Here is a 14,430-nt window from a genome sequence, read left to right on the forward strand (position 1 = left end):
CTGCCCTATTCAGAACAGGACCCATTACAAAGAGAAACCTCATCAGTTGAAAATAACCAAGCACCAGTGTACATTACAACCAGGTGTGGGGGGAGGGGCTCAAACTTTTCTATGAACAGTATTTCCTTTGTATTTCCATGTAAGATATTTTTGAAGAGATTAAATGAAATGGATCAATACATGCTGTAATAAGTGTCATTCATTGTTGAATTATAAATAAAACCAACAAAAATAAACTATTGTATTAGCAAAGTCCTCTTGCATGTAAAAAAAAAAGTCCTGTTAGATTACATAGTGAATATTTTAGTGAGAATCAACTCTCCTGCAAGTTTTCTATTAATTTAGCTGCTAATTGAGTGGTAGATAACCTTTCCAATCAAAAAGGCTATATAGTTGATTCTCTTCAGCTTCTGGTTAATTGAATGCCACATTTCAGCTCACTAGCAAAATGTTTATCTGTTAACAGAGTAACTAACACCTACTTTCAATCTCATGGGGTAGTTCTCGTTATCAAATCTAAAATCCCTCTTCCAACGACATATGGGTTCAAGGTAAGTTAAGGGACCTGCAATGCAGCTCAGAGGTATCACAAATGAATGTACATTACATTTACATTTAAGTCATTTAGCAGACGCTCTTATCCAGAGCGACTTACAATTTAACTAGCTGTTTTAAAGTTTTAGTCACTCATTTGTTCCTGCTTACTTTCAGTAGATGTGTTGTGTAGTTTAATGTGTTTTCCCAAAGGATACAACAGAGGGTCTGATATGGGAAGTGAATACAGGTACCACCAGTCCCTAGGTGGATTCACCACCTCCCAGTCAGGACAGAAAACCAAGGTGTTTATTTGAACCCTGATGCCATCACATAACCCATAACTACACAATGTTGTCTTGGAATGCATTGAGTTAGCATTCCTGTCTTTAGAAAGTAGATGAGCTTTAGTGTACCAAATTGTGATGCTTTTCCAATGACCTGCTGTGACAGAGGTCAGCCCTCCAGATGATGTAGTGTCCCAGCTACTGTCTGCCACAGCCAGGGAAGTCTTCAGTGTTGGAGACATCGAGGTCAACCAGGTGAGTGTTTCTGTTCGATCAGGTGCGTGAGGGTCCCTGTTCGTAGAGAAAGCTAGAGCCCTTTCTCAGTAGGTCTTATATCATGTTTATCCACCTCTTTCACCATGAAATACCTGGTCACACACACTGTTGTGGCAGTGTTGCATTGATTGCACACTGGTCTTTATTTGATTTCTTAATGAAATTAACCAATATCCTGTACTCTGGATGACATGACTGGACCACTGTTGGACGTAAAGCTATGGGTGTACACTGCGGTAAGTAGTTATAGGTCTTCGTCCACAAATGGCTCAAATAAAAACTAGGTCTTTAAAAAATAGGGCATAATATACTGTTCCCCCAGGGACTTATGTCAAAGTCTCTGGAAGTCTGTGCATCATTCAGATAAATGTATTCCATTCAGTACTTCAAGTCTAGTATTTGTATGCATGATTATGGCACATTTTGTCCCCCTTTATGTATCTCCTGCCAGGGCCAAAGGTCATTGTTGGCTTTCAACCGCTGTTGCCTTGAGGACCTGAATGAGGTCACCTCACATGCTGGAGGTAGTGCAGGCCCACATGCAGCACAACAGGAACCTGTGTAGTGGTGGTAATGCTGGGGACAGACGCATCAACGTACGGGCTGAGTACCAATCAGAGCCAGGTCTGTTCTGTAGCCCAGCAGCAGAAACAACACCTAGACCAGGGCTACTCAACTCTTACCCCACGTGGTCCGAAGCCTGCTCCTTTTCCTTTTCTACCTGATAATTAATTGCACACAACTGGTGTCCCAGGTCTAAATCAGTCCCTGATTAGAGGGGAACAATGAAAACATGCAGTGGAACTGGCTTCTAGGTCCAGAGTTGTTTGAGAGGCCTAGACCCTAGCTTCTAATGCTTGACTATAGGGGTGACCTGAACTGTTCTATGTTGGTTCAGATCTTTTTATTTTCCCATTGTCCTTACCAGCTTAGTTCCAGCAACTAGCGTCAATGTGTAACCAGGCCAACACCGTACAGCTAAGCTTGCCTAGGCTAAGTATGTGTGAAAAGGATATAAGTGTCTTGGGGTCTGCGTTGTTTCTGGATAAAGCCTCAAGGTATGCAGTTTCATTCTAAAGCTGTCCAATTCTGAGATTTCTTTTCACTAATTGGTATTTTGACCAATCCGATCAGCTCGTAAAAAGATCCGACATGATTTATCAAAAGATCAATTAGTGGAAAAAAGATCAGAATTGGGCTGCCTGTGTATACACATTCTTACGTGGCTTTATTTCTCCTCCTGTAAAGGTGTTGAATCTGCTCAGGAGCTGCTCAGACTCAAAAGCCCAGGGGCATCAGTCAACAGGAGCTACACATTAAGCAGGATTACCTCAGCATGACTGTCATCAAGTAACTGATGTGCTTTCTTTATTTGGATGTGTTTGGTAGGGGGGAACATTTTTTAAATTGTAGAGAAATGGGGAGTTTTGGGCTTAATTCTTTGCCTTTACTCCATGTAACCAGTCCTTGGAGTTACTAATTAGTGAAGGCCACATTTTCTCCACCATTGACAAGCATTTCTGGTCCACTACGGGATAGAGAATGTCTTCTGTTGTTTCAGGTCCACTTACATGAATGGCTATTGGAATTTGTTTAATAAAACAGAACATTTTGGTTTATCAACATGCATGACTGATACTTGTGATGGGACCAGTTCTTTAGAATGTATTTGTTTATTTATTATTTACACTCCCAAATAGGGAGATTTTGGGGAATGTGTTGACTGCCCTAGTTTTATTTTGTTTGAGGTCCTCAATGGTATGTGACAGCTGATGCAGTGTAAAATGTTGATTGGCTAAACGAACACATGCAATGAAAATAAATCGTTTTTACTGTCTTGATTAGTAAAAGAATCAACATGGTGACAAACTTCCACAATTTTATCTAAACTTCAAAATAACAGTAGGCTAATTTTCAATAAAGTATTTCATCATAAACTACGATACCCAGCTTTCTACAGACTAACTTGAAGTCCTCACTTTCCCAGCATTCACTAGTACACTGTGTAAGATGGCAGCAAACTCAAGCACTAACACACCTCTTTTTGACTGCCCGTCATGGTAAGACCTGCGACTATGTCTAATGCATAATTTTGACTGTCAAAAATCAAAAGCATGCAGTAGAGTGTTGTAAGGTCCATGTCGGCGAAATAAACAAGATTTTCGTATCGAAATAGGCTGTAGTGTATTTGCTAGAAACTAGCAAGCTATCTGGCTAACTTGGCTATGATCTTGAAGTGCTCAGTCAGTCATATGCTAGCTGTTGAAGAACATTCTACTAACTAACGTTAACTTGTCAATGAAGTCAAGGTTTGATAAAGCTCTATGGCGTAACATTATTGGTGTTCCCGAATGCTTACTGTTATGCAGGATTTGCAATCCTATTCCATTCCCGAAATAAGAATTACAGTAAGAGTATTGCTTGAGCAGTTTACACAAATTATTAGAAGAAATGGCATGCAAACCCATAGTCTTGTTAAACTGCTTTTGCAGCAAGGCAGTGAAACCACAGTCTTGAATAAAGGCATAATTATGGCATGCAATTAACGTTCACTGTGCGTGTCTGCCTTATGTGTGTTTTGTCAGGGCAGGGAAACCTCCCCCTGGACTCCATCTAGATGTTGTGAAGGGAGACAAGCTAGTAGAGGTAAGTCTACTAGCCTAGTCTTAACCCTGACCCCAACTTCCACCTTCATGACAATAACAGCTTTTGGTGCTGGACCAAAAATAACCACACATAGAAGAAGCAAGAGCAATGTCTGTGTGCAGAATACGTGGCTTGTATCAAGTGACCCCTTGGATTCCAAGACTCTCAAAGACCTACACATAATATAACCCTAAAATGCCCTTGAGCAAGGCACTTAACCCTAATTTGCTCCTGGGGCAATATACTACTATGGCTGACCCTGTAAATCTACACATTTCACTGCACCTGTCTGGTGCATGTGACGACAAAACACATTTTGTGTGTATATATACAGAACAATTGCAATAAAAGTCCATGACCTTAGATAGGCAACTCTCTTCACATTTCATCCTGCCTTTTTTCATTTTGTAGAAGCTAATCATTGACGAGAAGAAATATTATCTGTTTGGGCGGAATCCAGACGTGTGTGACTTCACCATAGACCACCAGTCGTGTTCGCGTGTCCACTCAGCCCTGGTCTACCACAGACACCTCAAGAGGGTTTTCCTGATCGACCTCAACAGCAGTGAGTATCTATACTCCTTAATATCCTGCAGTGTTCCTTGGTCGTCTGACACTATTAAGTTAGTTGTCAAGTGTTTGTTTCAGTGTAGATATTCGTTCAAGAAAGAGAACCATAGCTTGCTGGTCCCTGGTACAAAACGATTTGGGTCATGCCACATCATTGTAGATGCCAAATACAATATACAGTATGTCAACTTCAACTTTCAGCATGAAGTGAAATTTCGAAAAAGGACAATCCATGTTACACTGTCCCCTCAGCTCATGGTACATTTCTCGGTCATATCCGTCTGGAGCCGCACAAGCCCCAGCAGGTGCCCATCGACTCCACTATGTCGTTCGGGGCGTCCACACGGGTCTACACCCTGAGAGAGAAGCCCCAGCCCCAGATCAGCACCATACCTGGGGGAGAGGTGAAGGCAGGGGAGGATGAGGAGCTCAAAGGACTACTGGGTCTACCTGAGGAGGAGACCGAGCTGGAGGTAAGGGTGTGTCGTGTTCTTGTGAGAGAGTAGCATGTTTTGTGCAAGCAACTCATGTAGTATAATTTTCTTGTTTATCGATCTGTTTGATGACCCTGACATTTACATTTAAGTCATTTAGCAGACGCTCTTATCCAGAGCGACTGACCACAGCTATCCTCTTGTTTTCCCTGGTCTAGAACCTGACAGAGTTCAACACGGCCCACAACAAGCGTATCTCCACCCTGACCATTGAGGATGGAAACCTGGACATCGTGAGGCCCAAGAGGAAGAGGAGGAGCAGCAGGGTCTCCTTCAGCGAGGAGGAGGAGGTCATCAACCCAGGTGTGTTACTGTAGTTAGGGTTGATGACACTCATGTGCACATATACACACGCCTGCACACAGACATGCAAGAACACATAACCGTGAACGAATGTAGATGCGCACGCACAAGGAATAATGTAATCCTGTGTGTTTTCTTGTTGTTACAGAGGACGTGGACCCGTCGGTAGGGCGCTTCAGGAACATGGTACAGACTGCTGTTGTCCCTATCAAGGTAAACCTCTTCAAGTCCATCTCTTGCTTTATGCCGGGGATGATTCTTGGAAAAATTGCAAAAGTTGTTTTACTTCTTTAAGTCCATCTCTTACTTTATGCTTTTTTTGTTTCCTTTTTCTTACTTTGGGCAAACATTTAAATGGGATTTTCAAGCTACTGTAGCTGGTGTGTAAATGTATCTAGCTTTTTATTTATTTATACCTTTACGTAACTTTCTTTCTCTTCCTTATTCACGATTCATTCATGATTATCCGTGATCATGGTAGCATCGGCATTAATGTAGAGGTGTTCAGAAACATTCTATTCTTATTTACAATATAAGTGACTCCAAAATGGCAATACATTATTTACCATTAATTTATATTGGGCACAACTTAATCTGAAACACAACCCCCCCAAATTTGGGTACTACTCTGATACACATCTAAGTGAATTTGGCCAATTACTTATGACACCTTCAAATGGGGGACTAGGTACATAATGTGCTTTCATTTCTAAATGGTAAAACCGTCATCTATGAAAATACCTTATATTCTTCTTACATGTACAACACAAGTGAAAAAGCATTGGATTGGTGTAAACATGGATGAGAGAGTTTCTTTCCACCATGTTTTTTTGCACCATTCTCGGCACTATTCCTTTTAAATCCAAGTCTAAATGAGTTTGAATGAATAATTTAAACCTAACCCTATCTATGACCTTACCATCACCTTGTTTATTACTATACAACACAAATGCATGATTTCTGTTCCTAACACTAAAACCGAGTCTAAATAATATAAAAACAAAATAGAAGTATTTGTACCGTTAGTTTACTAAAACAAAAAACAAATGAGCAAATCAGGTCTGAAAATGAACTGAAAGTAAATTGAATTTCAAATAACAAAAAGAATAGAAACAAAAACAAATATAATAACCTTGGTGTTGACCGATCGCAATCAATAAATCTATGCAAAAAGTGGTTTTATGTTGACAAATTGAGATTGATCATATCAATCCCATTTCATTTATAAATCCCTTTTAAGATATTTGTCAGAGTACTTCACAGTGCTTTATAATTGACGCTACTGTATTGCCATCTTCAATCTTCTCATTTCCACCTAAACCCTGCTACCCAATCAGAAGAGGAAGATGGAGGGTCACGCTTCACTAGCTCTGGAGGACTCTGTGGCCAGACGCATGCAGAACTTCCCCTTCAGTGGAGGGCTCTATGGAGACCTCCCACCCACCAGTGGAGAGGCCGGCTCCCTCCCCGCCGCGGCCCAGGCTGGAGCTACTATCCTGGGGGGCCTGCCACTGGTCTTCCCTAACCCTGCTCCAGAGGTGGACCTCTCCCCCACCTCAGCCTCAGCACAGACCTCCGTCACCCTCAACCCTGCTGCTAACCCTGCCCCTGGACCATACACGGCCGAGGCGCTCAACGAACCACGCAAGAAGAAATACGCCAAGGAGGCGTGGCCAGGGAAGAAGCCCACGCCTTCTCTTCTGATATAGGTCGTATTCAAAATGGCACCCTATTTCCCTTAGTGCACTACAAAGTTAATACACTATATAAGGAATAGTGTGCCATTTCAAATTTGCACATAGCACCTCCCTGGACAATGTAATGGGAGGGGTTAGTATTAGTTAGGAGAGTGGTTACATCTCTGAACAACCAATCAATCAAAACTTCCTGTACTGTACAAGCTGTGACAAAGGGATATATAAGCAACCCTGATATAGGGAGACGTTTGTAAAAAATAATATATTATTATGGTTTGGATGGTTTTTTGTTGTTGGTCTGTCTGCTTCAAATGTATATTATAACATGTTTTTTTAATGTATTGCTCATCTCACTTGTACTGACAAATTAGTGTCTGTCTGAGCTCAGATTAAAATGCTATTTAAACTAATTTAACCTATACACATACGCAGGCTTCTTGAAGCTTATCATACGACTTACTGTAACAGATTGGTGCAATATGAACCATTTGTTTTACAGGTTTATTTATTCTAAACTAAATGAAACACCGCTCTGTTACAAAAACAATCTTATAAATTTGCTATTCACTCTGAATTTGTGGATATTTTAAGTGCCGTTGGTTTCACTGAAAACCGTGTTACTGTCAAGACAGGGTAACGTTAACCAGACAAAGTCCGATAGACATTTTAGTAATCCACTCAGACAAGGCTATGAACCGAGGGTCAAAATTGTTTTTGAAGAAATTAGGAAGAAACAAACCAGTTTTTGTGTGAGACAGTCGTTATGTTTTTGCTATTTTTATACAATTATTCGGCAGTTGGTTGAAATGGACCCATTATTGGCAGATATGTATGAAATTCAGTTAAGAAGAATACATGTAAAAAATGTTTAAACAGTGACATGATGGTAATTACAATTCATATCTTTGTTTGATATTTGTATAATAAACAGTAATAATCCATACTCCTCTCCCTGCTGTGTGAGATGAGATGATTGATGGTGGGAAAGAAGGATTCGTTTAGTCCCTAGAGAAATCTCCCACTGGGTCTCTGCTGTGTTGCTTTCATGTCCCCAGTTTTACCTTTTTACTTTACACGACGCCATCTACTGAGAAAGCTCCTGGGATGGCTAATTAAGAGATTTGTTCAGCTAATGAATGGATTTTTCAGCTAACTGAATGTGATTGTCTGTTCTGGGAACACGTCAAATGTGTCAGTTGCTCTCCCAAGGTGATGAGTTTTACTCGTGTCTCTCTTTTTGTTTCTGATTATTACTTGTGGGTTTGTTATAAAGCAAAAACCATTTGAAAAGCAATCTGTCCTCAAAACCAATCAGTAGTTTTATAGGAGTAAGAATAAATCAATTAAATTGTTGTACTCCCATAGGTCACTGCTACTTCATACACGATGAAGGGTGTTTATCCTTCACAATATCCATTTGATGCTCAAGCTGTCGACAGTGTCGAATTCTATCTACAATCTGGCTCATTTTTATTACTTGTATTTCCATGGTCAGTGTTGGATTCTACTAGATTCTGACAACATGTCGCTCATTTTGACTGTTGTGTTCTTATAATTGTTGATATCTTTTCCACCAGAGGGCAACATGTGTACTGTGATCTGCTCTCTTTTGTTGACTCTAGAAACAACCCGATGTCTTCCTACCTCAATGGATTACTATCATCTCATGCCAGTTGTTTCACAAATGTTCTCCATCTAGGAAGGAAAATGAAACCATTATTAGGTAGAGGCATCCATTTAGGAAATATATTATTATATATTATTGTTAGTGTTCTGTACCAATGAATAGATGGTAGCAGACATTGGATTCATAATGTAGTCAGTCAAAGATTCATATTGTGAATTGAACTGATCATTGTTGATTTTAAAAGGACAGTGTTGAAGGTCAATCAAAGACCCACATCATGTGCCTTTGTTTCCAGTTTTGAGGGTCAGTAGCAAAGCTATCAGGTTTTTGCCTTTTTGCTGGTATTATATATTTTAGTAACATCTTAATGCTTGTGATTGTCTGTTGTAAAGGAATGTTGGCAATACCATAGTCATGCTCTGCTCCATGAGGTGATCTTATTTAGAGAAACTCTGGAGTGGGTTTAGTAAGAGAACATGCAGCTACACCATCTCACCTGTAGGGGTCTCTGGGGCTCTTCGCTGGCCCTGCTATGCCGTCTCTGGGTTTATCCCAAATGGCACTTTATTCCCTATATAGTGCACTTAATGTGAACAGGGCCCTGATCAAAAGGAGTTCACTACATAGGGAATAGGCTGGCATTTTTGAACGCCATCTCTGTCTCACCAGTGCAGATAAACAACCAGCAACTCCTTAATCAAATTTGCATGAGTGCGCTCAGGTTGCCATGGTAATAATTATCAGCACTGCCTAATTAACTTTCTCAATTGCTTAATGAGATACGACCCTCTGAACTCTATTTTTTTTTCTAATCCAGGTATTATTTTTGTTATTCTCTCTATCTTCCATTCTCACTCTCCTCTGTGTTAACCTGTGACCACTGAGATAATAGAAATTACAGAGAAAATAAATCCCGCCTCACATGATTTAACACAGGAATGTATAGGCTGAGACGAGTATATTTCCTGGTAGTTTCACACATGAAATTCAAAATGGAGACTAAAAGATACTACCTGTAATACTGTGGTATATTATCCTTCAGTATCTATTAGTATATTGAGTATGCAACTCACATGTTGTGATGTAGCGGCTTCAGGGGCCACAGGTGACCTGCTGAGACAGCTGAGTGAAGGAGGGGTGGCGAGACCGCACCGGCCCTGATCACCCCAATCGCCTGTCGCATGCAGTGAAGCGGAACTCTCAAGACATCTTAGAGATAGGGGAGACAGGGAGGAAAGCACCCGGTGATGTCCCTCACAAAGTCACCTACCCCTCTCCCACCTTGTCACACCCAATGTTCTATACCTCTACATCCCTACCAGGCCCCTCAGTGTGCTAGAAGTAGAATCCAACATATTTCCACCAGTCCATTTGTGAGATCCCATTGAGGGGTAGTGAACGAGTGCTCTCTTCTGCAGACTGTAGGCAGCCTCTCATGAGTAGTTGTGCCTTGAACCCTGGGAATGACTTCATTATGCAGTAACTGTAACTGTTTTCTACTCCACCCTGTGGACTGAGCTGTGGTGGTCAGTCAGCCAGCTCAAGGACTTTCCTCCAGTGTGCAGTAAACTAGGCAGGCCAGCCAGGTCCATTATGGGATCACTGCTAGGGCAGCAGACCACAGTGGTCAGACCAGTTCATGGGAACTCCTGCTACATTTATACAGCCGGGTTGGAGACCGTTCAGTTTCATGAACGTAAATGATTCATTAATAATTTGCCCGTTGTTTAATATGAGGAATTGTTTTGATTCATGAATTGACTGAATTGGACCCCTGGTCCACAGGACTGGGTCATTTCAATCACACATTTACTGTGTATTTATATTACATATAATAGTTGCTTTGCCTTTTGGGCATACCCGGTGATTTCAGTGACATACTGTAAAACAAATGGAGGTTATTCACCATTCCCTATTTCCCTACTAACCTGAATAGCCTGTTTTATCTTGTGGTTGCATCCAGTCATTCCAAGGCAGCAGCTACTCTTCCAGGGGTCCAGCAAAATAAAGGCAGTTATGCATTTTAATAGCATTACAATACATTCATAAGAGATTTCACAACGTATTGTGTGTGCCCTCAGGCCCGACTCTACTACCACATATCTATAACACGTGTGTGTATAGTGCGTATGTTATCGTGAGTTTGTATACATGTTTGTTTGTGTTTCAGTCCCCGCTGTTCCATAAGGTGTATTTTTATGTGTTTTTTTAAATCTAATTTTACATCAGTTACCTGACGTGGAATAGAGTTCCATGTAACCATGGCTCTATGTAGTACTGTGCACCTCCATAGTCTGTTCTGGACTTGGGGCCTGTGAAGAAACCTCTGGTGGCATGTCTTGTGGGGTATGCATGGGTGTCCGAGCTGTATGCCAGTGGTTCAAACAGACAGCATGGTGCATTCAACATGTCAATACCGCTCACAAGCAGTGATGAAGTAAATTTCTCCTCCACTTTGAACCAGGAGAGATTGACATGCATATTATTATTGTTAGCTCTCCATGTACATCCACGGGCCAGCTGTGCTGCGCTGTTCTGAGCCAGTTGAAAACTGACAACACAACTGAACAGTAGTCCAGGTGTAACAAAACTAGGGCCTGTAGAACCTGCCTTGTTGATAGTGCTGTTAAGAATGCAGAGCATTATTATAGACAGACTTCTCCCCATCGTAGCTACTGTTCTATCAATATGTTTTGACCATGATAGTTTACAATCCATGGTTACTCCAAGCAGTTTAGTCTCCTCAACTTGGTCAATTTTGACATTATTCATTACAAGATTTCGTTGAGGTATAGTGAATGATTTGTCCCAAATACAATGCTTTTAGTTTTTGAAATATTTAGGACTAACTTATTCCTTGCCACCCAACTAACTACAGCTCTTTGATGCTGTCATTTCAGTCGATGTAGTAGCTGACGTGTATAGTGTTAAGTCATCCGCATACATAGACACACTGGCATTACTCAAAGCCATGCCATTAGTAAAGATTGTAAAAAGTAAGGGACCTAGACAGCTGCCCTGGGGTATTCCTGATTCTACTTTAATTTTGTTGGAGAGGCTTCCATTAAATAACACCCTCTGTGTTCTGTTAGACCGGTAACTCTTTATCCACAATATAGCAGGGGGTGTAAAGCGATAACACATATGTGTTTCCAGCAACAGACTATGACTGATAGTGTCAAAAGCCACACTGAAGTTTAACAAAACTGCCCCCACAATATTTTTATCATCAATTTCTCTCAGACAATTATCAATCATTTGTGTAAGTGCTGTGCTTGTTGAATGTCCTTCCCTATATGTGTGCTGAAAGTGTTGTAAATTTGTTTACTCTAAAATTGCATTGTATCTGGTCCAACACAATTTTTTTCCAGAAGTATAGCAAGGGTTGGTAACAGGCTCATTGGTCGGGTATTTGAGCCAGTTAAGGGGGCTTTACTATTCTTAGGTAGAGGAATAACTTTTGATTCCCTCCAGACCCGAGGGTACACACTTTCTAGTAGGCTTAAATTGAAGATATGGCAAATAGAAGTGCCATTATCGTCCGCTATTATCCTCAGTCATTTTCCATCCAAGCTGTCAGACCCCGGTGGCTTGTCATTGTTGATAGACAACAATCATTTTTTCACCTCTTACACACTTAATTTACAGAATTCAAAATTTACAATGCTTGTCTTTCATAATTTGGTCAGATATACTTGAATGTGTAGTGTCAGCCTTTGTTGCTGGCATGTCATGCGTAAGTTTACTAATCTTGCCAATGAAAAAATCATTAAAGTAATTACTAATATCAATGGTTTTTGTGATGAATGAGCCATCTGATTCAATGAATGGTGGAGCGGAGTTTGCCTTTTTGCCCAAAATTTCATTTAAGCGGCTCCAAAGCTTTTTTACTATCATTCTTTGTCATATATTTTTGTTTCATAGTGTAGTTTATTATTTTTAATCAGTTTAGTCACATGATTTCTCAATTTGCAGTACGTTTGCCAATCGGTTGTACAGCCAGACCTATTTCTCATTTATTTTCTCTCATCCCTCTCAACCATACAATATGGCTCTGGTTGCATCCATCTGACTGCTGTAATTCTTTAGTTGTGAAATTTCCTTTCTGTTTCCTTAAAACCAGAGGACGAAAGTGGCGGGGAAGATTATCTTTGTAACACCTCTACCTGCACTGCATCACTGTGTATTTTCACTCCCTGTGTGAGTGGATTTCATGGATGAGGATGCAATCTGAAACAGGATTAGCGCTAGGTGTCGGATAGTGTTAGCTAAATCTCTCTTAGGCAGGTGTGGCAGAGGGAAGACTGTCTGTCTGCCACACACACACAGGGCACACTGAACACGGAACACTGTGTGCTGAAGGGGAATTTTTAAAGCGGGAATCAGCAGTTGAAACAACAACAAAGCGTACTCCCACCCCTGTTTTGGTAAAAAGCTGAGGGCTGGGCCTGGAGAAATGTAACCCCTCTCAAATTCATAGACACAACTATGGCTGGAATGACTGACCATCCTTGATATCAAAATTGTTTAATCATGTTTGAGGCTATATAGAGTTTGTCCACATTTACTTTGTTTACAAACATTGGAGTAAAACAACCTTATACAGTTTAAGTCGGAAGTTTACATTTACCTTAGCCAAATACATTTAAACTCAGATTTTTACAATTCCTGCCATTTAATCCTAGTAAAAAAAAACATTTTTTCGGTCAGTTAGGATCACCACTTTATTTTAACAATGTGAAATATCAGAATAATAGCTGAGAGAATGATTTATTTCAGCTTTTATTTCTTTCGTCACATTCCCAGTGGGTCAGAAGTTTGCATACACTCAATTAGTATTTGGTAGCATTGCCTTTCAATTGTTAAACATGGGTCAAATGCTTTGAGTAGCCCTCCACAAGCTTCCCACAATAAGTTTGGTGAATTTTGGCCCATTCCTCCTGACAGAGCTGGTGTAACTGAGGCAGGTTTGTAGGTCTCCTTGCTCGCGCGTGCTTTTTCAGTTCTGCCCACAAATTTTCTATGGGATTGAGGTCAGGGCATTGTGATGGCCACTCCAATACCTTGACTTTGTTGTCCTTAAGCCATTTTGCCACAACTGTGGAAGTATGCTTGGGTCCATTTGGAAGACCCATTTGCGACCAAGCTTTAACTTCCTGACTGATGTCTTGAGAGGTTGCTTCAATATATCCACATAATTTTCCTACATCATGATGCCATCTATTTTGTAAAGTGCACCACAACTTGCAGCAAAGCACCTCCACAACATGATGCTGCCACCCCTGTGCTTCATGGTTGGGATGGTGTTCTTTGGCTGGCAAGCCTCCCCCCTTTTTCCTCCAAACATAACAATGGGCATTATGGCCAAACAGTTCTATTTTTGTTTCATCAGACCAGAGGACATTTATCCAAAAAGTATGATCTTTGTCCCCATGTGCAAACCGTAGTCTGGCTTTTTATGGAGGTTTTGGAGCAGTGGCTTCTTCCTTGCTGAGCGGCCTTTCAGGTTATGTCGATATAGGACTTGTTTTACTGTGGATATAGATACTTTTGTACCGGTTTCCTCCAGCACCTTCACAAGGTCCTTTGCTGTTGTTCTGGGATTGATTTGCACTTTTTGCACCAAAGTACGTTCATCTCTAGGAGACAGAGCACGTCTACTTACTGAGCGGTATGACGGCTGTATGGTCCCATGGTATTTATAGTTGCGTACTATTGTTTGTACAGATGAATGTGGTACCTTCAGGCATTTGGAAATTACTCCCAAGAATGAACCAGACTTGTGGAGGTCTACAATTAGTTTTCTGAGGTCTTGGATGATTTCTTTTGATTTTCCCATGATGTCAAGCAAAGAGGCACTGAGTTTGAAGGTAGGCCTTGAAATATCATCCACAGGTACACCTCTAATTGACTCAAATAATGTCAATTAGCCTATCAGAAGCTTCTAAAGCCATGACATCATTTTCCAAGCTGTTTAAAGGCACAGTCAACTTAGT

General features: G+C 40.8%; 1 protein-coding gene across 4 annotated transcripts; it reads left to right on the forward strand.

Annotated features, from left to right (window-relative positions):
* Positions 1-912: 912 nt before the first annotated feature.
* Positions 913-7,750, forward strand: LOC124043369 (nuclear inhibitor of protein phosphatase 1-like). Of its 4 annotated transcripts, none has more exons than XM_046361920.1 (8): positions 917-2,155; positions 2,346-3,157; positions 3,683-3,743; positions 4,155-4,308; positions 4,566-4,786; positions 4,966-5,110; positions 5,259-5,323; positions 6,448-7,750. In XM_046361920.1, exons 2-8 carry the CDS (start codon positions 3,108-3,110, stop codon positions 6,817-6,819), a joined length of 1,068 nt encoding a protein of 355 aa, XP_046217876.1. In that variant the 5' UTR covers positions 917-2,155; positions 2,346-3,107; the 3' UTR covers positions 6,820-7,750. The 4 variants fall into 4 exon arrangements, with proteins under 4 accessions (XP_046217875.1, XP_046217876.1, XP_046217877.1 ...); XM_046361921.1 differs by having other exon boundaries at positions 2,346-2,447; XM_046361919.1 differs by lacking the exon at positions 2,346-3,157 and having other exon boundaries at positions 913-2,155.
* Positions 7,751-14,430: the final 6,680 nt, after the last annotated feature.

Source organism: Oncorhynchus gorbuscha, linkage group LG09 (genome assembly GCF_021184085.1).
Source record: "Oncorhynchus gorbuscha isolate QuinsamMale2020 ecotype Even-year linkage group LG09, OgorEven_v1.0, whole genome shotgun sequence".
NCBI lineage: Eukaryota > Metazoa > Chordata > Actinopteri > Salmoniformes > Salmonidae > Oncorhynchus > Oncorhynchus gorbuscha.